Source organism: Nipponia nippon, unplaced genomic scaffold, assembly GCF_047370975.1.
Source record: "Nipponia nippon isolate SJK-2023a ecotype South Korea unplaced genomic scaffold, ASM4737097v1 scaffold_2, whole genome shotgun sequence".
Classification (NCBI taxonomy): Eukaryota; Metazoa; Chordata; class Aves; order Pelecaniformes; family Threskiornithidae; genus Nipponia; species Nipponia nippon.
This window is the reverse complement of record NW_028262336.1, coordinates 38,900,184-38,919,957: the sequence shown is the minus strand read 5'-3', so window position 1 is coordinate 38,919,957 and position 19,774 is coordinate 38,900,184. Positions and strand designations below refer to the sequence as shown.

At 39.1% G+C, this 19,774-nt stretch overlaps 1 protein-coding gene across 5 annotated transcripts in view; it reads left to right on the top strand.

Annotated features, from left to right (window-relative positions):
- The window catches only part of SYTL5 (synaptotagmin like 5), a 100,438-nt gene that overhangs the window by 70,259 nt on the left and 10,405 nt on the right, over positions 1 to 19,774 (top strand). For 3 of the 5 annotated variants that reach the window (XM_087758702.1, XM_087758701.1, XM_087758700.1), the window contains exons 10-17: positions 2,061 to 2,153; positions 6,575 to 6,640; positions 7,592 to 7,770; positions 8,639 to 8,741; positions 10,918 to 11,079; positions 14,749 to 14,857; positions 16,354 to 16,489; positions 19,062 to 19,270. In XM_087758702.1, the coding sequence (XP_087614828.1) occupies positions 2,061 to 2,153; positions 6,575 to 6,640; positions 7,592 to 7,770; positions 8,639 to 8,741; positions 10,918 to 11,079; positions 14,749 to 14,857; positions 16,354 to 16,489; positions 19,062 to 19,270 (1,057 nt within the window). The remainder of the gene's footprint in view (positions 1 to 2,060; positions 2,154 to 6,574; positions 6,641 to 7,591; positions 7,771 to 8,638; positions 8,742 to 10,917; positions 11,080 to 14,748; positions 14,858 to 16,353; positions 16,490 to 19,061; positions 19,271 to 19,774) is intronic. The other 2 variants (XM_087758703.1, XM_087758704.1) reach the window with 2 other exon arrangements.

The following is a 19,774-nucleotide window of genomic DNA, read 5'->3' as shown; positions in this document are numbered from 1 at the left end:
TATACAACAGTGTAAAGGAAAGAGTTTTGCATGTGTTACCAAACTTGCTTCTTCCTGTTGTACAGGCAAGAAAGAAAATTGTGTATTCTTGTGCCAGGTTTTAAACTTGAGTACATCACCTGAATTCTGAATTCGATGAGGAGAGTAGAAGTGCAGGGTGGGCTGGGGTTTTTTGTTTTTATTTTAGGGGATGTTTTGTTTGTACTTTTGAAGGATTCAGCCCTCTATCTGTCTCCCTGAAATAGTTTGCTCTGTTGTGCCTGTGTCTCCACGGACTTTTTCCTTAGAGCATAAAATATCTATGACTTCTTTTTTTCTGTGGGTTGGTAACAAGCCCTGAATAGATTAGAAAGAGACCAGCAGAGGCAGCTCATTGTAAGAGCATGAAGCTGAGAGGAATGTTTGCTTCAGTATGTAAATTTTGGTCCCAAATAGAGTGATGCCTTGTCCTAATTTCCCTGTGCTCAATATTAAATATGCAGTTACAATTAGAAAGTAGTAATAGAAAATTTTGGATCACTTTCAGCTGGTTTTATTTCAGTTCAGTCACTGGAGCAAAGGAGAAGAGATGTAACAGCTAGTTTTAGGCATACTAATGACAAATGCCCTGCAGATCTTTGCATAAACTGTGACAGTTCAGCTCTCCAGCAGCATTTCTTCTCTGCTCTGTTTTTCCTGATTAGCATAGAAGTCTTTGAGACTCCTGAGTTTGAACACAGTACTTCTCTGCTTAGTTTAAGAGAGCGAGAGCAACTAAGCAATAGACAGTGAGGTAGGCCACCACGTGAGATTTTTATAGATGCAAAGCAGATAGAAGGAAGTTGAACATTTGATTTCCATTAAAACTAAAAGCAGAGTCTTTCAAAATACCTGCCATAAGGTTTAAGGAAACAGTGGAGATTTCCAAGCTACACTTAATAGGATGAGAGCTGTCTGTTGGGTTTTTTCTTGTAACTTTAAGTAAAAAAAGTTAACAGTCCTGTTAAGACCATCAACCAGATTTTAAGTTTCTTTTTAGATTTTACTTTATTGTTGTGTTTAAAAAATGAAAATTATTTTTTTTCTGTATATGAACTAAAGATGTTACAGTTCAGTCTTGTTTATTAAAGCTCAAGCATATATGTGAAGCTATGCAATTACTGATTTTTCCTCCATTTTTAAAAAATTATTAAAATAACACAGGAATTTAATAATTTTTGAAATATGCACATCAACTGGGTTTTTTGTTTATCCCTCAAATATATTTAGTGTGTATGATGATAAGACAAGTTTCTTCCCGTGTGGTTCAACAATAACCCGAGGCTTCCAGCACTGCCTGTTAGAAAGTAGGTCTGTGTTAACGATCCTGTTCACAAAACCGTCGCCTGTCACCAAAGACAGCATGAAAGGATGCAAGTGTAATGCAAATTGTGTGCTTGTCCATTTGTGTGAGTGTGACTGATACAAATGTGGATAATAATTGGAAAACTGGATTGCTGGATTGTAAAAAATATCTCCCGTAAAAACACATAACCTGGACTGTAACTAAGTCGTCAATCATCCAGTGGCTTCTGGCTACAAATGTCTTCAGGTAAACCAGTATCAGTGATCCCCTGGTATCAGACCTTAATTCACTCATTTCTTTTGTTAAGATTTGAAAAATTCTCACCATGTCCCTCTAAGGTTTCCAAACCTGAATTCCTGAATGCAAATAGTAGTAAGTAGAATAAGGTAATTCACATGGGATTGCTGGTAGGCATGGAAGCGGGTTTTGTTTATGTGCACAGTTGTTGGCCATGCAAAGGTATGTGCCTCCAGAATAAGATATGAAGTATGCGTGTCAAGTTTTTCAGTTCTTAAGCAACTGAACTGTGAAACCATAACAGTGTCTTTTTCCCTTATGCTGTGTGCCTGTGCAAAGATGTGGAAAATGTAAATCAAAATTCCTCTAGAGATTAGAATTTTGAATGCATCCTGCACCGTCTTCCTAAAGTGGAAAATACATTAAACAAAACTAAGCGACAGAGGCTAACCAAATACAGAGCAGAACATGACAACTAAAATGCCTGTTTGTCATTTAGGATTATCTGGATGAAACAGAAGAAGATATTGATGACATAGTGGCCTCTCCTTATTCAAGGAAACACGGACATTTGACAAGTGGATTATCAACAGTAAGATCTTGAGTAGAAAACATATGCTTTCTCCTTCCACAAAAGACCATTTTTCCTCCAAAAAGGAGTTTAACTTCATACCATTTAGCAGCAGATCATCTTTCATCCTGCACTTGAGAAACGTTGTTTAACATTTAGATAGTTTTTCTAATATACTTTTAATGCTGTTCAAAGCTAAAATGCCGTTCTCTGCAGTACATGGAAAGAGAAAACCATTTTGCATATTCATCAGCAGATTTCCTCACATGCTCAGTTTACTACCAAGCTGACATGTGGAGAAGGCAAACCATAGATGTTTGCAGTAGTGACTGCTCAGCTTTGCAAAGGAGCACTTAATATACTTGAAATGAAGAGAACAAGGCTATGGTGGGATCTTCCATCTCAAACCACTTTCTGATTGTTCAGGTTCTTGGGACACAAATACTCGTCTGTGTGTTTGCATACATACCACTTCTGTGGAATCATTGTCCATCCCCCAACCCAGCTTCTCCCATTCTTCCTGACATGATTGCTATGCCACCCACATCTGAAAAATAGTTCTCTTTACGGTGAGGAGGGAGATACTTGGGGATTTTGGTTGGTGACAACTTTTCTACCTTCTGCAGTAATTGTAGTATTTTTCTGTTACATCCTTTTGTTTGTTTTCATACCCACAAACTATATACTGTAAATCAGGTGTCTGAGTCTTGTGGTTGTCTAACTGTTGCAACTTAATGTTGGTTTTAAAAGGATAGCTGCATTTTCAGGTGGTAACAGGTGCTTGAGATGCAACAAAGTTGGTATAACAAGACTTAATGCAGTTCATTATGCAGTCTGTTATTCACTGGGAAAGAAAATGGGGGATAAAAGTAGCCTTTAACATGTCTAGTTTATGACTACCTGCTGTGCACCTCATTTTTGGGAGCTAACACTTAGGATGTGGGCAACTGATAGCATCTTCAGAAAAGTTGTGGAGCCCTCTCTGGCCTCTCTTCTTCATGACTTGTGCCTAAGAATAGCTCTGGTCAGCATGTAGAGTATCAGAAAACTGCAACAAACTCCAGGTAGAAGATGAGAGAGTTGAAGAGGATGAAGAGAGATGAGGAGTCTGTATGCTAAAAGGGAAGAGAAAATTTGGTCCCTGACAGTAACCAATGAACTGTCCTTTCTGGACTGCATCCCCACTAGTCCCCATGCAAGAAGGGCCCAGGAAATGCCCACTTAAGTTCTTGATCCCAAAGAGACGGAGTTGGCTGAATCCGAGTTTGGCTTGCCTGAGGGGGAGAAAGGGCCGAGAAAACTGCCGTCACAGAGCATTTTGGTATCTTAGGATCTGGCCATGTCCAGACCCTTTTCCCTCCTGATTGTGTAGTTCACAGAAACAGACGCAACAGAGACATGTGGCACTTCACACCAAATCAGACTCAAGCAAATGTATCCTGTTGACACTGGTCTAATTAGACCCACTTACTCAAGGTTGACTACAACACATTGTCTCCAATGCTTGCTGGTCCCATGGACTTTATAGACAGAATTATTTTTATTTCCTCTGAATATTGATATGAGGGTTGCAGGTGCTTAAGTGCTTTCTCTGTTTAGGCCACGAGTTGCGGAACTGCATTCAGAGAGCCTTCCGTCTCTGTGCTGTATGTAGGCAGCATTCTGTCTGTGCACTGGGTTTTGTCTTTTGCTGTAGATTTCCCTTTGACCTTTTTCTTAAGCAAAGCATAGCTTTTCCAGTGCTGTAGGCTTGAGATAATCTCAAATCTCAATGCGCTTGTTTCTCTGTATTCACCGTGACATGACTTTTAATGTCACTGCATGCGATGTTAATGGCGAAGTTGCGAATGGCAAGCTGCTTCTCCCTGCAAAAGCAGGTCAATTTTACAGGTTCTTTTTTTTATTCCCCTGAAGTGTGTGTTACTACTTACTAACATTCCCCCTCTCTCTTGAAAGGAGGTTGTAGAGAGGTGAGGGTCGGTCTCTTCTCCCAAGTAACAAGCGATAGGACGAGAGGAAACGGCCTCAAGCTGCGCCAGGGGAGGTTTAGATTGGATATCAGGCAAAACTTCTTCACCGAAAGGGCAGTCAGGCACTGGAACAGGCTGCCCAGGGAAGCGGTTGAGTCTCCATCCCTGGAGATATTTAAAAGACGGGTAGACGAGGTGCTTGAGGACATGGTTTAGTGGTGGACTTGGCAGTGATAGGTTAACAGTTGGACTCGATGATCTTAAGGGTCTTTTCCAACCTTAACAATTCTATGATTCTATTTTTGCCTTTACTCTGCTTGTTGTAAGCCTTTGAGCCTTCTGCACTGTATGGATTTTTTTCATGTGCTTATCTGTGAAATGACTGTGTACTACTAAGTCACATTGAAATAATGTTATTAATGAACAGTAGGCTCTAACTGCATATTTTTTCTCTATTTTTCTTTCTTTTTTCAAATATGAGAATTTAAAGTACAGTATGGGTACTCTGACAATGAGCATTTGAGGTAAAGGAAGAAATATCTCAAAGGGTAAATATACTTGAAATCTACCTGTAACGTGAGTGAGCAAAAAGGGAAATGGAAAGTGACGTTGAACAGGAACTGTATCTCAGCATTAGAGTATTTGTCTTTGTGTTTTCCCAAAGCTAATACATGAACTGTGTATTTAGTTTTCCCTGCATCCTTCACCGATTCCTCTCCTAAACATATTAATATGTTGCTGTCAAGACCCATCGCATCTGTAAGACTGAATTGTTCCAGTGCCTTACTGCAGTGATAAGATATGATGCAAAACCAATATAATTCTTAGGGAGGTACTAAAATAAGGCTCCACATCCTCCATGTGTGGTGGTTGTTTACTACTTATGAAACTGGCAAATGAGTAGATTTCTTAAGGATATTACATTTATGGTATGTAATGTCCAGTGTAAATGCCACAGAACAGAGTCTGTGGGGGAAAAAGACAAGTATATCAAATACTTCTACTAAATTTGTGTTATTTTGTTTGTGGTTTGTAAGAAATTCAGAAATTGTGTTTGCATAAATTCTAGGGTCAGAGGTCATGTGTGGGATGTCCTCCATCAGAGGCCTTCCTGTGGGGTTTTTTTCCCAATCATTTATCCTTCACTGCCCACTTAACTAAAGATCAAAAAAAAGAATATTTGGATTCAGTAGAGAACAACTCATCCACCTCCTCATGTTGATATAACCTTGTTTGTTTTCTGAAGTGGGCACACAAGTTATTACTTTCCTGTTACAGGGATAATTTAGGCATTTTGTAGCACATACTGGGACTGTTAAGTTTGCTAACAGTGTTCAAGGATACCAGTTTTCATGTATGCCAGAGGTAAAAATGCATAAATGGTAAAGGCTGGAATTCAGCTCGAGGTATGCTAGGAATAGGAGGAAATATGACACGTCTGTTGGTGTGTGTTGCTAATTCTCCAGTAATTTTAACCAGTCCTGTTCATGGAATTTCAGCCAACTGTACAAAGGAATAAAAGGACAGGCATTTTTCTTTTTTTTTCTTTTTTTTTAAATGAAGGATAAAGAAGGCCAGCAGAAAGACAGAAAAAACACCCTTTTTGCCATTTATTATTCCTACATGATGTATAAAATTAACTTTATGGGTAACGATTGCTTGTTCTGGTTTTTCATGTCTTTCGTTGTTTGCCATATTGACACAGGCCTGCTTATCCCTCCAGCTTTCTTTGCTGCAGGGCCCTTAGGCAAGGTGCTTGGAGAGTTAAGTTTTGTTTGCCACAGACCAATTCTTTTTGTGTGGTTCTTCCCCTTGACTGTGTTTCCTCTTGACTGCGTTCTTCCTTCCTCCCTGCGGCCGATAAGGAAGGAGGTAGATCAAGATGTAGTTTCCCTTGAGTGCATTGGTGAGATTTCCAGATACTGCTCTAGCAAGCAGAGGGGGAAAAATATTTCCCTCTATATTCTGTTACTATATTTTTTGCCCAGAGAGTGACATGTTTAAACATTTGTGTGCGTTTTTATCTATTCTTACAAACTCCACGGAGAAACTGCAATTTCTCGCAAAGGTGCCAATCCTGCAAATACATGAATGCTTAGCTGTTGACTAGCTTAAGTGAGAATCGACTTCATGCAGACATGAATGAGGACAAATCCAAATACAGTCCAATACAAATCCAAATGTGCTGTGTTGGTGTTCTAAAATGTAATTTGTTTGTTTTGATACAGCAGATACTTCATTTCTATTTAATTACCTTGAGCCATGTGTCCTTCAATACTTGAAGTATATGGAAAACACTTAACTTTTCTCTGATTTGGCGATACCTTTTTCTTTCTTGCTTACTATGGCTTTGCAATACAAACCTCCTTTATCTGTCTATATAGGTAAAGATTTATCACTGCACTTATTCTTTCCTATTGCAGCTATCTAATGCTCTTTTCTCTTCACCCTTTTGCACTGCCCTCTTTAAAGAACTCCCCAGAAGGCTCTGACAGAAAATGGACGTATTTAAATGTGCCTGAAACAGATGGTGATACTGTGAGTTCTCATGAATCCTCTGCTTAGCTTACTTTTAAGGTTTCTTTCTCTTTTCTCCCTTGTGTTGAAGACTATACCAGCATGTCTTGCAAGGTTCCTATGTGTTAGGATTTAAATGGTTATATATGTTTTTGAGCAATCTTGCTCAATGACTCAAAAGAAAACCAGATTTCTGGAATACCTTTGGTTCTGGCAGTGTGCATATTGCTCTGATTTTCTTTAAAAATATTTAGTTCTTTCCTAGTTGTCATCATTTGGAAGAGGAAATCCTCATAGCAATACTCTGTATGGTATGAGTGAAAAAAAGAGATTGGAGGGTGATGTATTACACTGTAGTGGAAAATTCTGTGGGATTTTTGCTGAACACTTTTGGCTTTAGGAAAATTGCTGAAATGGTGGGTATGGAATTTTGCTCATTCTTTTAGAATTACTAATGAGATGTGGGTGTCGCTTTAAACAAACATGCTTTTGTACCATCTCCATTATGGGAAGCATCCTTATAACTTTTTCTAATGGTTCTGTCAGCAATTGTCTTATGAGACTCAGTAAAAATTAGGTGGACAGCTGAGCCAGAAAGGTGATTTCCCCCCCACCCCTGCTTGGAACTTATGTGAGCTTACAGTTTATGTAGCCTGTCTGCTCTTCAGTTCATGCATGAATTAAATAGTGGTAATTTAGATTTAGTCATGTTTATAAACAGGTTTGAGTCCTGCATGGAAAAACATCAGCTGTCTAGACATTTAAGCTATTATTAATTACAGTTCTTATTCCTCTTACTCCTTGTTACATCAAATAGAAACAAGTGGTATTTCTGTTCTATGATATATCTGTTTTTATAGCAAGTCCTAACAAGTGTGACAATATTGCAAGGCTGTGACTGTATGAAAAAAGCAGATTCTGGAAGTAAGTAATTTCTTTAAGCCTCTAAGTCCTTTTTCTCTCCCCCTCCAGACTAGCATTAACAGCATGCTGAGTGTGTATAGTGAAACTGGTGACTATGGCAACGTGAAGGTCAGCGGCGAAATCCTTCTCAACATCAACTACAGCTACAAAACAGGTGCCCTCAACATCCTGGTAAAAAGTTGCAGAAACCTGGCCATTGCAGATGAGAAGAAGCAAAGGACCGATCCGTAAGCACAGAGAATTTCCTTTTAGGCTCTGCTAGGGGTGCCCTCCACCACGTCACGTGCAGTGACGTAGCCTGGGGATGTGATACGAGCCCGAGAACTCACAGAATCCAGTTGCTACAAGCCAGTGTTTTGGTGATGGTTGGTTTTGGATTCCAGGTGGGAAATGAATCTTCAATATGTTTTTTAGGGCAACATGTGCCTGTTCTGGGGAAACAATAAGATTACTTAAATTATCAACCTGTTTGATAGCGATCTCTGCAAAAGGGCAAAAAATATGAAGGAATAGGGAGGCTGAGTTGATTTCTTACTTCTAGAATCAAAACTAAAGTATATGAGAGGAGTGATGTTTTCGAGTGAGGAAGGGATAGTGATAACTTTGGTTTCACACATCCATAGATACGCTTTGCAAAGACCATGTTTTCTGAGCTTCTCATTATAGTTTTCAGTATAATCTGTAAATTCTCTCATCAGGAATTAATAATTAGTGTCTCTAATCATGTGTAATGCTATTGTATGCAAGGTATGAAGTTTTTCATTCTCTTGTATTTTCAGTGTATGTGTTCTCATATGTAACCAGTCAGTAATCGTATACTACAGAAGGGAAAGTGTTAGGAAAGCTTTCTGCATTTCTGAGGATGAGTAAATTAATTTAGCTCTACCATTTGTTATTCTGATCCCATCTGAATAACGTTGCTATGTTTGTAGATAAAGACCATACCTTTCCATGTTTCACATGTTCTCTGTTACACGTCTATGTTGTCTAGACTGCAAAAATTGTGTCGTATGTGTTGCTGATGCAGCAATGTCAGGTCCCTGCTCAAACTGGTCATTTTTATTCCTTGCTAATCACTTACTACTTGATTTCCAGATATGTCAAAGCATACCTTCTGCCTGATACATCCCGCCAAAGTAAACGCAAGACCAAAATTAAAAGTAACAGCACCAATCCAGAATTTAATGAAATGCTGAAGGTAAGAACACTGTCTCTCTCTGAAGCTGTGATGAATATTCCGCTTGTGCTCACAGGCATTTTCTATAAGTGTTCCAGTGTGGGGATTAGAATTTGGAAGAGATGCCTCAAAAGGAATGTAGTTAAGCAAAACCATCTAGTGATCCTGTGAGTTGTAATTTCTGGCTTTCAGCCTTGAGGAAGTGTTTTTGTTTGGTTCTCCCGTTTACAGGTAAAACTTCTATTAGTTTCCACAGATCTCTTTCAAAACTGCTGATGTTCCTGTCTAACTTCAGCTCAGAGATGTTAAAAGCACCTTAAAGATTTTGTAAGCCCTGAATTAGCAACCTATGCTGAAATAGAGCTAGAGTAAAGCTTCCCATCTAAGTGATTTTTGAAGAGAAAATAACCTTTTGCAGTAAAATCTGAATTTCTCTGGAGGCTTTGATTTATTTTTAAAGCAGAACTGACTTTGATAAGAAAATGCCAACAATGGCTTCCCTACCTACCTTCCTAAAAAGCTGTGGTGAACTTCATTTTCTGTTGCAAAAGACAATGACAAATTACTTCCTCGAGGGCTGGTGGAGCAGAGTGCCCAGGCTTTTCCTTCCTTGCCGTTTACCCATGTCCACTACAGAGGCTGAACTATTTTGAGCTCCTCACGAGCTGCTTATTCACCTCCTTAGCTCCGTGGTGCAGGTGGGAATGGCAGTTTCTGCCCAGTTCACTGCCTGTCTGGCACCTGGACCACAAGGCTCCTGGTGATTCCCCTTCATTGTCAATCGACAAGAGTTATCCCAGCTGGCTGACAGAAGCTCTTTTTAGTTTCTCCTGAAATATTTTTTTTGTCATTTCAGTGATGTTTTAAATAAGTTTCTTATAATAGAGGCTAATAGATGTTCCCTGGCCAGTATACTTGGCTTAACCTGGCTACAAAACCATTTTGCAGACTTACACACACTTGGTCTGGCCAGACTGCTTGCCAAGGGAGAGTCTCTTGTATAGCCTCATTTTTAAATGGTTTATAGTAAAGTTAAGACTTGCCTGAACTGGAAAAAAAAAGGTGTTAGACTCTGTTTTGCAAGGAACGTTTTAGCACTAAACATGTTTGCTAATAGGGAACTCGGTGAGGACAGGGCCTAGCAGCTTGCTAAAAATGTGAATTGTAACAAGGAGGGCTTACTTGAATTGTGGGTAGGTAAGCAAGAGCTACATCTGTCCGTCCCAACTGTTACTACTGTTAGAAAAGAAAAATAATTAAATCTGTCTGTATCTTCCCTTTTTGACTTTTATTCCATTGTTGCTAAATATGACATCTCTCATAGTGGAACTGTTGGCATCTAGGAGTAAGCATTGTAGACATATCTATACATGAATAGCCTACTAGTGTGGCTCGCCAACTGACTTGACTCTTTCAGCTTTTGGAGAATATATGTCTGTGTCCAGGCGTTGTTCTTGATGCAGAAAGGCAGACATCTGGGTCTCCTCAGCTAACACTAGGTGAAGGGTGAATTTCAGGGAATTAATGGGCCTTTTGCTAAAAGCGGAGTGTGCAGAGCTAGAATTCCAGATGTTTATAATTTTCTGTGTATTTGCTAGAATATAATATTTCTTCAGAGAAGTTTTTTAGTAGCTTTCAAAACCAACAATGGTTGCTAAGACTGAGACACTTCATGAATGCTTTGCAGATGCAATTTTACTTGTTTTCAGAACAATTTTTCATAAGTTACAAAGATACAATTGAAAAGGAGAGGAGGACACTATTTCTAGAAAGTAGCATACAGCAGACTCTCTTTAGGGATGAAAGAACCAGTGGCGTTTCTTCTTACAAACTAAACTTTGATGTTGAGCTGCTTCTTTTACATAAACTTATAAGGAATTAACAGGATCATAGTTTTAAGCATCATAATTTCCTTTATAGTCATAAATACCCAGTAAATAATACAGAAAAAAGTCATGATAGTAACATTAATTACCATTGGATGCATACTGTAAAGAAAAGAGTTAGGCTTAACATTAACGTTACGAGCTTTCTAGCTAGATCAATCTTGTTTGCAAAGAAAACAAATCTCTCTTTCATGCTTCATTTGTTAGCTGCTGTGGGCTTTGTGAAATTGAGCTAGAGCTGTAAAAGGCTCCATGGAAACTATTATTTATGCTTATTCTAAGAGTTTCTTTTTCTCTTTTTCTGTTGGTAGTATGTCATCAGTCACACACAGCTAGAAACCAGGACCCTGCAGCTTTCTGTCTGGCACTATGACAGATTTGGACACAACAGCTTCCTTGGGGAGGTGGAAATTCCATTTGATTCCTGGAACTTCGAAAATCAGGGCGATGAGTGGTTTGTGCTCCAGCCCAAGGTAAGGGTTTCCAGGGGCTGGTGAAAGTGTTGCGAAGCAATTTTAGCAAGGCTTAGTTATTTTTACTTTGAAACGTGTTTATAAAACGCTGACTTTATGAGTGTCTAATATGGTAATAAAAATAATATCTTTGTTCTTTATTCAATTAAAACATACTGGTTTGAAAGTCTTCATGAAAACTTCACATGCGATTGGCTATTTAAAAACAGACAAAAAAACCCCCACCTTTTAAATAAACTATAAGTTCATCTTATTATAAACTGCAGTGGAGAAATGACCTGGTAAACAAATTGATTATTTTTTAAAAATAGCATGTAAACCAAAGGACTTTTCTACCACTCCCACCTACCAAACCCTTAACAGTTTATTAAAGAAATAGATCTTTTTTTCATTTCAGTTCAAAGTGCTTCACACTTTTCAGCTGTGACAAAATGACTTATTAATCTCTTATTCACCTTAACTAGGAAGGTACAAGATAAGGCTCCTCAGCAGGCAAATCAACTGGTCTGTGAAACAGGACTTGCATTGTACTTAGCTGAGGGTAGGATGACTTCTGTCTCTAGGGCACCCCCTCATTTGGCAAAGGTGTTTATTTTTGGAAGAGATTCAAAGAGCTATTGTAAGATAGAGGATTAAACGCTTCTGCCTTGCTTACTCCTGCAGCAGCCAGAATCCCTCAGAAATTCCAGTGGTTTAGACTGCCATTTCAGAAAGTGTATTTTTCTTGCTGCAGAAAAATCCAAGGTTTTACTGCAAGTGATGTGGAGATAGACTCAGATGATTCGTTTGCTCTGTGTTCATTATTTTTAAGGAAATAGTGTTACATTTGGGAATTTAGGAGGGAGTGTTTGATTTGTGCCATTCTTTCAGGTGGAGATGGATCTGATTGCTGTATAATTAATTTCTAGGTATAGCCCTTTGTGAGGTTTACAGCTAAACTGTCACAAATCTATATTTTAGTAAATAATCTGCCAGAAGATACATAAGGAAATGGGTCTCTTCTTTGAACACTTACACACCTCACACTTCCTAAGTGGCAAGGAAGATCATTCCCAGTTTCCTAGTTCAGCTTTGTTAATAAGGGTGACCACCAGCTCTTCCTTCATGGTCCAGACAAGGTAAGACCAGGAAGAGAAAGTGGTTTATGATGGCAAACCTTTCAGTCAGCACTGTGTCCAAGCCAGGATTGTACCATCCTCCTTACAAGCTTGCTTCATGTAAGTTACTTTTGTTGGGTCTGCTCTTGAAGTAGAAGAAATGTCTATGACACCTCTGTCACAGCTCTGGCTGACATCAGATGTTGCTCTTACTTAGCACCCACCGGTCTACAACAAAAGATACACATCTGGTATTTGTTTTGCTTGCAGTTTGTAGGCAATGTTGGTATGAAATTGAGCTTCTTATCATGCAGTAGTCTCTCTGTCCTCTCATACCAGTCTTTGGGGATTCATGTGTGTGTGTGTGGTTTCTTTTAATCTTAACAAGGGAAAAAAAAAAAGACAGTCATGACCCTCCTGCTCAGGAAAAAAGTAATGAGGCGCTAAGCATTTCATCCATTCCAGCTGGAACGTGTTGTCTGATTATTTCCAAACCCATTAAAAGGATTTTTAGATGAGTTCTTTTTTACCAAAGAAAGCAAACACAGAATTGGTCTTGTCTGCCTCCTAAGTTGTTATAAATAATGTTTCTAAACTTAAAATGCTGCTAAAATTTTTGATCAGCAAAGATACTATTTTTTAAAAAATACCAATTATTGCATTTTGAATTAAAAAAAACGCACAGGTTTATACACATGCAAATTACATGCTGTTCTCTGAGATGGTCTGCCTGATAGAGACAGGAATGGCAGTGAAACATTTCCAGGGTTTTATTACAGCACTTTATTTGTTCTGCCATGAATCATTTAGCTGCTTTACTGAAAAGGTTGGAGACTTTAAGACCTGTTTCTTCTATGAACATTGAATGTCTGTTTTCAAGAGGAGTGTGGTTAAAATAGAAAAAGAAGAGAAGATATTTCTGTGGCAGAGTGTAGAGCCACGTTATATGTGGGTTTGGGGTGGAGGTTGACAAATTGTTCCTGAGGTAAGAACTTATACCATCACGTGTCCACCTGTAGAACAGAAAAAGTAATCCTTGCTGCCTTTATGGGAAACTTGACCCTAAACTTGCGTAGCGTAGACCATAAGTGAGCTGCCTGACTGGCAAGATTTAGATGTTGTGCAAATTATTCCACTGCCATTTACTACAGGTTTTCTTTTGTCCTGTGTTGTAGCAACTGGTATCAGACAGTGGTGGAGACAGGACTGTTTCTCTCAGAATCAGTGCACCAATGCCTGTGTTGCTGTAAAAGTGCTTCAAGCTCTCAAAAGGGCCATGCTGTTATCACTGAAATTGCTTTGTTCCCTGTCCCATCCTTGCGTACAGACTTAGCCCCACTCAGCATGGTTAGTGCCTTAGCCTGGAGTCTATCATACAAAGGCAGTGCTGACTCTATGCATATCACCATATGTATTTCTGGTGGGGGTTTTTGGTTCTGTTTTCTTCTGATAATAGAATTTTGACCTTCCTGGGGAGTCAGAAAACAAGCTGAATGCATTTCAGAGAAATGCTGTCACTGATCAGACACTCGTCTATAAGCAGTTCTTCAAAGGCTTGTGTGGTACCTTGGTGTGTGTCTCAGCACGCAAGGGTCCTCTCTCTTTATATGTGTGCTTTGTCCCTGTTGAGAGATCAGGAAGATTTGTTGATTTGTACCCAAACCTAAGCACTGAAGCATGTACAGAAATGTGAGCATCTGAGTAGACCCACCTTCGTTAGTGGACATCACTGAGCAAGCTTAGCATATGCCTGCGTTTTTCATAGACCTGATCTCTCATATAAATGTACAAGACTTCTTTTTTCACTGCACTTTATTTTTCTAGAAGTCAGTTTGAACTGGCATAACATGTTCTCTCTGTGTTGCATCTATTGTTCTTAAAATGTAGTTTCCAGCTTCCTACAATGCGAATGGAAGTTCAGCACACGTCAGTGAAAGCCTAATGTTCTTTAAACAAGGATGCTCTGAAGAGCACTGAATGCATTCTTTCTGGGCAAGATTCAAACATTTATCTAACAAAAAGATGCAGAAATAGTAGCTGTGTAGAAAAGGACACTGGGAATAACAGCTTTCAAGAAGTTTTTCTGTTTTAGAGCTGGACTCTGCTCTCTTCCCCTGCCTTGGTTCCCCATGCCTCCATTCCAAGAGCGACTCCTCTAAAGTACATGAAACCAATTACAGTTTAAAATCCTGATTGGGGAAATAAGGGCTGAGGGTCAGCTGAAATTAGCTACAGTTTATATGTCCAGAAATAAGTCTGAGGGTTTTTTCTGTTTGCTTGCTTCACTTATTCATGCTAGATATCTTTCTCCTTTGTATGTTCACTGAACAGTGTCTAATGCCGCGTGGCTTTACTCTTCTGAGAGCTTGCATTCCCTAGCTCATCAAGTTTTCTAAAATGTGATTGCATTCAATCTGGAATGTCTAATTATCTGAAAGTGGGCTGGTATATCTTGATATGCTTAAGAAGTGTTTCAAACACTATGTTGGTACCACAAAATTAAAATCAAAAGGAGAAGGTGAATGATTAACCTTAGCTGGATATCTGTTTTGTTTGTTTGTTTTCTTCTCAGTTGGAGGTTGCGACAGACGTTGGGCTTCAATATAAAGGAGAACTGACAGTTGTTTTACGTTACATTCCCCCAGACAGAAACCTAATGCTTCCTCTAGGACAGTTTCAAGGTAAGACAAACATTAATGGCCGTGTATGATAACATCCCTCTGAGTATTAAAAATCCTCACCTAGGGCGAAGTAATGGTATTAGTGAAGACTGAAATCATACTTAAATACACTAATTGTCTTTATCTGTGGAAATTCTGAACTGTGAGTACGTTTATCCTGCTCCATCCTCTTCTCTTACATTGAACTTAAGGAGAGAGAAGGGAAGAGGAGTGTGCAGTCAAGTGTTGATGCATGGCTGTGACCTAATTAAAAAAAATTCAGACATTAGATAACATGATCGAGGACAGCCACATAGAAATAAATTGTCTACATCATAGTTTGTTCAGCTAGTTATATACAGTGTATAGCTGATCAAAGTAACATTCTTCACTTAGTTTGTCATGCTTAATTATCCTTAAGCTTACCTATCTCCTCATTTTCACTCTTTTTTTACACTGCTTAACCTCTGCTCAGTTTTATGGTATTACTGCTGTAATTCAGTCCTGTAAAATATTATTTGAATTCTTTAGGGTAAGCCGTTATTTTCATCAACAATGAACAGGGGAAAATAGTGACTAACTCTTTGCATTGTAGTAGCATAAGGAACAGCAATGATTTGAAGTGAAAGCAATCACTGGGTAGCACCTGAGTGTACCTGGATATACCAGACACAGGTATATCACTGTCTTAGTGACAGTATTGCTTGTTAGCATTAGGATTTGATAAGTGTATTAGGCTTTTTCCTTTTTCTTTCTTTTTTTGACACATAACATTCCCTCTGCTAGCCGTAATTCCAAGGTTTTCTATCTTAAAAGCTAATTGTTGTCTGAAAAGTCCAGATACACACTATCTGCATTTTTTTAAATTAGTACATTTCAGTGTCACTCCTGATCTTTTTTTTTCTGATGTTTTCAGCCTGGATCAGTGTGTACGATCCCTGCTGATAAGCCTCTTAGAATCCGCAGCAGCAGCAAGTACCCATGTCCTCGTGCTGCTGTTCAAAGGCAGCAGTGTGTCAGTGAGCACTGTGTCCTTTGTCACGGTCTCCCAGGAGCGCCGCATCCTTACACATGGAATACATGTGATGGATTTCTGCGTTTTAAGCTTTGCATTTATACCTTGCTTGTGGTGTAGGGCTGCCTTAACATCAGTGGTGGAAGTGGATTCTGAAAAGAGGGTAGGATTTACAGGACATGCAGTTCTTTGTGCTCAGCATAGTAATCCACGACTAGTTACATTCAGACAGGACTTCAGACAGGGCACTCTGTTGTGTCCAGCAAGGAGCAGCTAGTTACATGGTCAAGTTCTTTATCAAATATGGAGTGATTTTTCTGTCCCTGCCTTATTAGTTTATCTACCCACAGAGAATCAGAATTTCCTCATAAGGAATACTTTAATCCCATTGCAGTAAATGATTAAAAAAAAAATCTAGCCAAGACAATTTACATTTCCAAATCAGTCTTGCAGTGTATATATAATTTCTGATGATGATGTTGCAACTCCGTTCTATGTATAGGAAAGAAGAGCTTTAAAAAAAGAAAAAAGGGAGACTCTCACATGCCATCTGGAGGTATACTAGAAGTCCTCATCAAAGAAGCAAAGAATTTAACAGCAGTGAAATCAGGAGGCACATCTGACACTTTCGTGAAAGGGTCTGTGGTTTTTTTCTTCCCCATTTTTTTAATGGCTGTACTGAATCATATTTTGGATGACCCTGGTTTTTTTTCAATATATCTGTATAGATGTGTATGGAGTGTCAGTCCTGAAAAGCAACTGGCACCTCTAAATGGTATGCTGAAGAGAAGGATGCTGTGGAATAAGGGCAGAGAGGTGTGAGTTGTCGCAGTGGTTAAATACAATCGTATTTAAATACCACTCAGTCAAGTGGTACAGAACCATTTGTACAGAAGTATCCAGTGGGCTGATGTGCACACTGTTATAGAATATAATGTTTGGTAAAAGAAAACACTTCCACTGAGGCAGCAGAGAGAGGTAGGTGAATAATCCTCACTCCTGGAGGCACGAAGTTGTAAATTAGGGCTCTCACACTGGAGATGATACCTGATCTGATGGTGACATTTACATTTTCAGGAAATTGAAACAGTACATATTTTTTACTAAGAGGAATAGCCAGACTACATCCTGAATAAGAAACTTGTTTTCAGGAAGATACAAGTCTGTTTGGATTCCTTGTAAAACTGCAAATAGCACCTATAAAAGCTGGCACGCTCCATCAAGCTGAGGTTCTTTCTAATGGATGTCACCTGAAACATGCAGAAAGAGAAAATTCACTGTGTGAGGAAATTCTGTTTTGATTCAAGTAAATAGACTAAATGAGAAAAGATTTTTCTCTCTTATACTATAAATAATTTGGGGTGGTTTTTTTAGTGTTTAATTGGGAAAGCTCTTTGGCATGTAGTACAGTGTCAAGGAGCACATTTAAACCCTGAGGGTTCCCAGGAAGTCTAGCACTGACTTCAAACGTAGTGTCTTAACTCTAATTGCATCTCGTTGTTAGTATTTAATATTTTTGACAGAAGATCTTTAAAGATTCTGCTCTGATGGCTTTCAGGTTGGATTTTAAAGATGCATCATTTTGAAAAATTTAAGGTCTGTGTCACTTGTATGCCTGTATGTATGTGTGTACGTAAAGATACATATAGTATGACAGCTATGCATCTTTTTATTAGATAAGCAGCATTTTGTGTTGGACAGTCAAAATCCAAACTATATAGAAAATTATATTATATAGGATATATTTGTGTTTGACTAAAGTGAACATAATCCTGCGTGCCTCATTATACTGGATTTTTCATAAATGTAAGTTATGCATTTGAAATGTTACATTTAGGAAATAATGGATAGCTTAAAACCTTTTTCTTTGCCAGTTTTTGCTCTCAATGCTAGCTTTATGAATTGCTGATTTTTGGATATGCTGTAGTTCATTAGTAACAGTTTGAGTGCTGTTACTAAATGGTGACCATCCTGCCTTTAATTCCCTGGTGGAGCTGAGATCTTGATGTGGTAGTGTGCTTCAAACTATCACTAAGCTCATACACTGCACGTAGAAGTAGGTTGAGCTATTCTTTCTATGTATTTGTTCTCCCATGCCATGTCTCTTTGCTTGGTATATGTGAAGCCGTTTTCTTTTACTGAAAATAGACTGTCTGATCCCACTACAGCTTGTTCCTACCTGGAGCTTCAGAAAGAGTTCAGGGAGAAAATGTTGTCAAAGCCTTTTTACATTAGCAGTGGCGATGTGTGGCCAATAATTCTCTGGACTGTCTTTAGTTAGTGGTGTCTGCTGTTGCTGACATGGATTATTCAGTACAGTGGAAGAGGAGTCTGTTTTCCTTGGACTACTGATCTGCCATGTATCATGGCCAAATGCATAATCAAGTTGCCATGAACAAGTCGAGATGCTGCAGCAGTCTGATCTGCACTGTTAGCTTGAGACTAGCTTGAGATAATTTGACATAACTTAGCCCGCTATTAGCTCCCTGCAGTAAAGGAGCTCATGTTTGTTGTCGAGTAAAAACCTGCCCAGGAATCCTGATCAAGGTCCAGTGATTTGTTTTGTATGTGTGACCCTTTAGTATTCATATGCAACCACACAGTTATTCCGTTAGCTTCGCTGAAGGAGGTGAAGGTACAGACTATTTGTACGGACCTCTGATTTTCAGCTAGAGTATTAAGTTCTTCTAGTTTCACTAAAGGAACTCTGCTAAAAGAAAAACGTGAAAAGCTTGTTAGACTTTACAGCATTAGTGTTTCTGCACTCAGTAGGGTGTTAGGCAATTCAAAGTACTGGTGCTAAACTGATGAAGTTCCTTCCTTATCAGTCATTTCTGTTTCTTTCTGGAGGACCTTCTGTCCTGCTTTGAGAGGGAAACTGGACTGGGCAACTCCAGAGGCCCCTTCTAGCCAACATTTTAATGATCCTGTCTATATTTAGTCTCACTGAAATAAAAAGTTCGTGGTGAAGACCCAAGACATGGGACAAGGAGACCTAATTTCATTTTTTGCTGGTGATAACTGACACTGTAGCTATAAGAACAAATGGAGCACAAATGCTAAATATACACTTGAGGTATATGCTTAATTTAGTAACAGTGGGGAAATAGGGTCCTAATCTCATTTGAGTCTCTACATGATTGTAATTCTTTGTGACTATTATGTGACATCCTGTCTATATATTCAATTTTCCTTTTTTATACCTCCCAGATACCTTCTCCCAGATGACAGCAAAGCTACAAAACACAAAACTCCCATAATAAAAAAGAGCGTGAACCCCCAGTGGAATCATACCTTTGCTTTCAGTGGCTTGAATTCAAGGGATATACGTAACGTCTGCCTAGAACTGACTGTGTGGGACAAGGAGTCGCTCTCCAGTAATATTTTTTTGGGAGGTGTCCGTTTGAGCACTGGAAATGGTAAGGTCCCACCTGACTGGCGATTGTGTTTCTTATTCTGCTGTCCTTCCCCGCCCCACCTGATTCATGTATATGAGGGACAGAAATGTTACGGAATGTATGGGAAGTATATGGGAATTTGGGGAAATTGAAAAGAGAGAGAAGGCAAGATGTAATATGTAATATGTAGACGGTTTAGTTCTTTCCTCCATTGAGTGAGACACAAAAATTTGGTGCCCAGTCATACTTCGGCAAAGTCTAGAAGAAGTGGGAATACCTTGGAAGAGTTTCTCAGCATCCCAGTGAGAAGGAGGAGACTACTTTTGTCCAACAGCAGCCTTTCTGCTGACGATGGTGTGATCTGGAAGAGGTGTGAATCCGTTCCTCCTCTGTTAGGAGAAAGTTGCTTGTGGTGCAGAGTGCGGAGGTTTATGTACCTCTGTCCATGTGCCACAAAGGAGCATAATGGCAAACTGGTGCTCTCCAGGTGGTAGTGTAAAGTGCTTGTCATTTTTCTAGGGACTG